The sequence below is a fragment of the Plectropomus leopardus genome, unplaced genomic scaffold, assembly GCF_008729295.1.
Source record: "Plectropomus leopardus isolate mb unplaced genomic scaffold, YSFRI_Pleo_2.0 unplaced_scaffold16138, whole genome shotgun sequence".
NCBI classification, from domain to species: Eukaryota; Metazoa; Chordata; class Actinopteri; order Perciformes; family Serranidae; genus Plectropomus; species Plectropomus leopardus.
This window is the reverse complement of record NW_024617320.1, coordinates 1-5,633: the sequence shown is the minus strand read 5'-3', so window position 1 is coordinate 5,633 and position 5,633 is coordinate 1. Positions and strand designations below refer to the sequence as shown.

The 5,633-nt window shown below is 39.5% G+C and overlaps 1 protein-coding gene across 1 annotated transcript; it reads left to right on the top strand.

Annotated features, from left to right (window-relative positions):
- Positions 1-353: 353 nt before the first annotated feature.
- On the top strand, positions 354-4,446 carry LOC121964578 (CAP-Gly domain-containing linker protein 4-like). Its single transcript, XM_042514782.1, has 3 exons — positions 354-435; positions 571-649; positions 983-4,446. Exons 2-3 carry the CDS (start codon positions 576-578, stop codon positions 1,335-1,337), a joined length of 429 nt encoding a protein of 142 aa, XP_042370716.1. The 5' UTR covers positions 354-435; positions 571-575; the 3' UTR covers positions 1,338-4,446.
- Positions 4,447-5,633: the final 1,187 nt, after the last annotated feature.

Below are 5,633 nucleotides of genomic sequence, written 5' to 3'. Positions count from 1 at the left end.
GTTTTTCCTGCAGGACGGGAGAAGACACAATCTATTGATAACTAATCTATTGTGCTGGGCATGTATGGTTAGAATGGTCTCAGGTGCAGGTGGGACCTGACACACACCTTGCAGGAATAGGCAGGAAAAGATAACAGGCGCAGGTGGTAATGGTTAAAAATTGAGCAGAGGTGGGCATGAGCGAGATTAGGACAACAGTCCGGTGTAGGGCTGTATAGTAAAGTTTGATTGAGATAAAGCGAGTCAGTGTCAGTGGAGGTTTTGCACAGCAGGTTGAAAAGTCAATAAAGATATCTAAATGTTACTAAATGTTCCTACAGATATATCATCCAGTCATTTACATATTTCTTTTTTCTTTTTCCACTCTCAGGATCCACGGATCTGTTGACTGCCTGTCAGAGCTCTCCTCCTCACGCCTCAGTCATCCTTTCAGCGGTGAGAGTTCTGCCTTCTTTCGATTGAGATAAATTTGAAATGTGCCGTTGCATTTATTATGCTGTGAGTGCTTGTGAAGTCATTCTTTTACAAGAATGTGTGTGGGAGAGCTTGACTCTTGTGATTGCCATGCAGGGACAATGCGTCGCAGTTTCAGCACATCATCGGCCATCGCCACCCCGAAGGAGACAAGCAGAAGAAGCCCTGCTACCAGGTATGGTTTCTTTTCTCTCTCTTTCTGCAGAGCAGTAACATTTCACCCTTCCAAAGCTTTTCAACTTCATCCTAAGCAGCGGCAGAATCAATACTGATAAGTAGCAGTGGTATTAGTCAGCAAAGGTTCCTTTTTTAAATGGCCAATGCATGATCATGGTTAGAATGAGAAAGAACAGGGAACTGAAGATCAATCTCTCAAACATCAAGCTGCCATCAATCTCCCACTTACTTGTGTGATATCCTTTCACACTGCATACTTTTTCTCATAAATCTCTCTTTTGCTCTATTTTTTTCCCCTGTGCTTCAACAATTCATCTTAAAAACCAAAAAGAAGTCGCTCCAATCCTCACCGTCGGCGCTGGAGCACTCTCAGCGGAGTTTCCGGGAGCACGGCAGGATCCAACCCCTCAACTGGCTCTGATGGACAGGTCAGCCTCCACGTGGGCATGCAGGTGCTGCTCAGCAGTGCCAACGAGATGGCGTTTATCCGTTACTTGGGCACAGCAGACTTTGCCCCAGGCCTTTGGCTGGGTCTGGAGCTCCGAAGCCCAAAGGGCAAGAATGACGGCTCTGTAGGCGGCCGCCGTTACTTCACCTGTCGATCTGGCCATGGCGTACTGGTCCGTCCCAGCCGTGTCACCTACCGCGGCATCAACGGGTCACGCTTGGTGAATGAAAACAGCTAAGGACTGTTTGAGCTGGGTTGGGGTGGATTGGGAAGAAAATTTGTGATGTTACGACTTTCTGTTTCTGATCTATTCAAAGCAAAAGTTTTAGGTTTTCTTGTTCTTTTTTGCATTGCGCAGTATTTCTCATTCATATAGTTAGTCCTCTAGACTCTTCCAGAGGTTACAGTAATAAAACCACGTATTAATAGTTCAAATTTAAACTACTAGATTTACTTTTAGGAAAAATATAGGAGGCAAAGACAGCACTTTATGAAATAAACTTTTAATTCTTATTAGAATTTGTCTCGGCAGGATACAGGGAGGGAAAAAAGTCTTAAGACATAAAACACTGCACTACTTTTAATCTAATTGCACTGAGAAACTATATCAATCAATACGATAGATCAGAATAAGATAAAATGGATGGTATGGATGTGCACACATGAAAAACTATTTCTAATACCAAAAGCTAATTTTGATCACATCAAGAAAAGATTTTTATCAGATAATTTAGGTGGTTATGTAGCCTACTCTCTTAACCAAAAGTGTGCATGTGTTGGTGATAATGTGCGCGTCTGCGTGTGCATGTGTGTATTAATTAAGAGCACTTTGAAATAAGAGAGAGATTGATCGTTTCAGGGTCGTCATACGGCTCACAGATAAATGATGGAAGTTGAGTCTAAACTGGATTTTCACTTTATGAATCAGCGTGAATTAAAAACGATTTAATTAAGCAGAGACCTCTGTGAACCTCCATCAGAATACAACTGCATCAACAGAAGTAGTTTCCTCCTCTTACGTCCATCAGTCTCCGCCACAGAGTGTCCATTAACCCTACACAGATGAATAATGGTTATATTGTGCTTTGGACAGCAAAAAAATGACCTATTGCTCATTTGGCTATGATTCTGTTACCGTAAGCAGCAGATTGTTAATGTCGTTTAGGCAGTGATGTCAGTTAGGAATAACTCCTATTCCAAAAAAATTAGAACGCTGTATAAAACGTAAATAGAAACAGAATTCAATGATTGGCAAATCTGTTTTGGCCTATATTTAATCAAAGAAAGTATAATGACAAGATCTTAAATATTCAAACTGATGAACTGATTTATTTTTTTTGTAAATATACAGTCATTCTTACAGAGCCCCTAAAGGGACATGGGGAGAAAAAGAAAGACAGGAAAAAAAAAAAAAACCTGGAAGGGAAAGAAAACCCCATTTGGTTTGTAGTTACCATGACAACGGATCACATGCACAACAGAAAGTATCACATGCGCACCAGAAACGTATTACGTGCGCTGATACTGTTTCTGGTGCGCACCTAATACTTAATGGTGCGCACATTATCTGTTGTCATGGTAACCACAAACCAAATGTTATTTTTTTCCCCTACATATTTTTTTTTTCTGTCTGTTTTTTCTCCCCATGTTTAAACCAGCAACCCGTTCCAAAAATAAATTTTAAATGTGGACTCGTCAGACCCACAGCACACTTCGTATCAGTCCATCTCAGTGAAGTCGGCGATGTCTCCAGATGTTATTTAAATATTACTTTCACTTTGGAAAACTATTATTAATAAATACAGTTTGTTGCTGCATCTACAAATGCAAGTTGAGATGCACAAAGTGTTCCTGTGCCAATGTAGTGGTGTGTTGTATACAGTCTTGGCGGTTATTAAAGCAGTGCGACCTAAAGGATCAAAGGTCACAGGCATTGGTTTTCAACCTTGCCCCTAATGTGCAGAGATTTCTCCAGATTCTCTGAATATATTGATGATTTTATGGATTTTGGATGGTAAATTTATTAAATTCTTAGCAATGGTGGTTTAAGAAGCATTGGTTAAACTGTTGGACTACTTCCTCGGGCAGTTTTTCACAAAGTAAGGAGACCCCTTTTATACAAAATCCTAACCAGTCTTTTGTTGCCTTTGTCCTAAAGTTTTTTGGAACATGTTTCGAGCATCAAATTTAAAATGAGTGCATATTTACAAAAAAAACCCAAAAAACAAACAACAACAAGGTTTAACATTATATATCTTGTCTTTGTACTCTTTCCAACTCAATATAGGTCAAAACTCATTTGCAAACCAATGCATTCTGTTTTTATTTATGTTTTACACAGCATCCCAACAGTTTTTGTTACACTGACTATTAAATAACACATTAATGGTTCTGCTTATACATGTAATCCAGCTGGGAACACACATGAGGATTGAAAGCCAGAGTATAAACCTGATTTGTGTCTGGGGTTGAGGATTCAAACTTCTTTCCTTATCACTGAGCATCAGAGCTGTCAGAGCTGTCACAATAATGTCACATTTTCAGTTTTTACAACCTGAATTTGGAAATATCTGAATGTGACCCTGTAGTTTGAAATGGCAACTGTGATATGAGACCTGACAGCTTTTCAGTACAGTTTGGTATCATTACATTTTTTTAAGACCCGATTGCGGAGTGGTGGATGTGGCATAAAATGCATTTGACGCTTATTTAAGCAGCTTGACACAGAAAATATGCACTCATCCAGAAGTTTCAAGGATAGAGTTTGCTATTTGATTAAAGCCGTCTGGGCAACTCGGCAGAGAACAAGCTATCGATTTTGCATGTGGAAAACAGGTCCACTATTCAGCAAAACACTCATGTACCATCCAATTAAGGTGTGTAGGCTACAACAAGAGCCGTAGAATCTCCAATGGCCTCCTCTCATTGATCCGTCTGCCCCCTGTGATTGAAAAGCAGCGGTATTCAGAGCCCAAGGTTGTCTGAAATATCTGCCACAGATCCAACAAATGAAATGAGTGAGACTTTTTAAAAGAGCAGTCTCTCCAAATTCCTACTGAAACATTTGATCCACACTTTCTTTAGAAATAGCTTCTCATTTGCATTAAGGCGATCTCTGTGATCATTTCTGTGGCATTTGTTAGTGTTCCTCATTCAGATCTCATCTTTGGATAACTCACATTTTGGTGTATCCGCAGTCCCAGATGTATTACAGCATGAGTGATTTTTAAATTCCACTGATGGGTATGAAAGTGTTTTGGCGCTCTGTTCTTGTGGGTAATAGATTGTTTTCCCATAAAATTTCTGATATGTATTTGAAGTGTGAATGGGTGAGAAAGGGATTTGGTCTGATGCATTTACATGTTGTGAAAAATAACAGTTATTTGTAAAGAAAAATAAAAGATTCTATTCTAATTTGACTTCTTGTGTCCATGACTCTATTTCTTTTTTGGCTCTGTGCTGTTATCGAGTGTGGTTGTACTGAAGAAAAAGAGGTTTGCTTGACTTTCTTGGACTGTTCATAAAGTGCTGAGGAGTGTTTCCCTTAGGGAATGAAAATGAAAAGGCACAAGCACTTTGAAATGGTTACACGTCTGTTCACTTACCATCTGATTCCACTGGGGCTCATCTCAGCCAAAGCTGAAAAAGCCTGCTGCTGGAGTGGCATTGTTTGCTTACAGCCAGCCTGGGCACACAAATTCAAGTGTTAGTGTGGGTGACATATTCTATTATGCCATGATTGTAGAATAAATAGATGTTTGAGTTGCTGCTATAAATTTTTCTCTCCGCTTAGTGCTACGTATTTTCGTAGTCCAAGCAGGAGAATCAAAACCAAAGGAAAGGATCCAGGGAAGCAGTCTTCGTCCAAACTTCTGAACAAGAGACTGATTCCAAGATGAAAAAGTAATGTCCGGCATAAAATAAGTAACCAAGATGGAGCAGCACCGCGCCAATCACTAATCTCAAAAACACCAATGATCGCAAACTTAACACCATGAGCATCCTATGGAAAAACAAACAACCACACAAACAAACAAACTGACAAAAAAACCCCAATCTTTATTGTAGCACAACCTCATCCCTGAAAACAAAAGATAAGATACATGACAAACTTGTACATTATCACATTCTTTATTCTTATGTATCACTGTTTTTTCTGAGTTTAAAGTATTATCTCCCCTGTCTGATAAGAATCAGATGGTGAAGTTGAGCCAATACGTTACATCAGATAATATAGCTGAAGGACAGGGTGGAGACTTGAGAGCATTCTCCAAACTACATTTACTCAAACTTAAGTAAAGTTTGCCTGCACACTGTTGTACAAAAATTGTCCAATACTGGTTTGTCAAAAGAGGAACTGGAGAGAGACGGAGAAAAAAGCTGTACTGTGATGTGTCTCTACAAGCGAAAATATGTCAGTTTCAGTTGTTGCCATACTATAGCCTTGCCTTCTTGGTAATTTTTTCAACATGCATTATTATGGTGTTTTTGGCCTTTTCTTCAAAATTCTATGCTATGGCGTGACTTTACTAAC

Excerpts from the sequence above, each read along its gene's own strand:
- LOC121964578 (XM_042514782.1), top strand. The coding sequence starts at position 576 with ATGCGTCGCAGTTTCAGCACATCATCGGCCATCGCCACCCCGAAGGAG. Across the intron at positions 650-982 it reads AGAAGAAGCCCTGCTACCAG|AAGTCGCTCCAATCCTCACC; the intron begins GTATGGTTTCTT and ends AAAACCAAAAAG.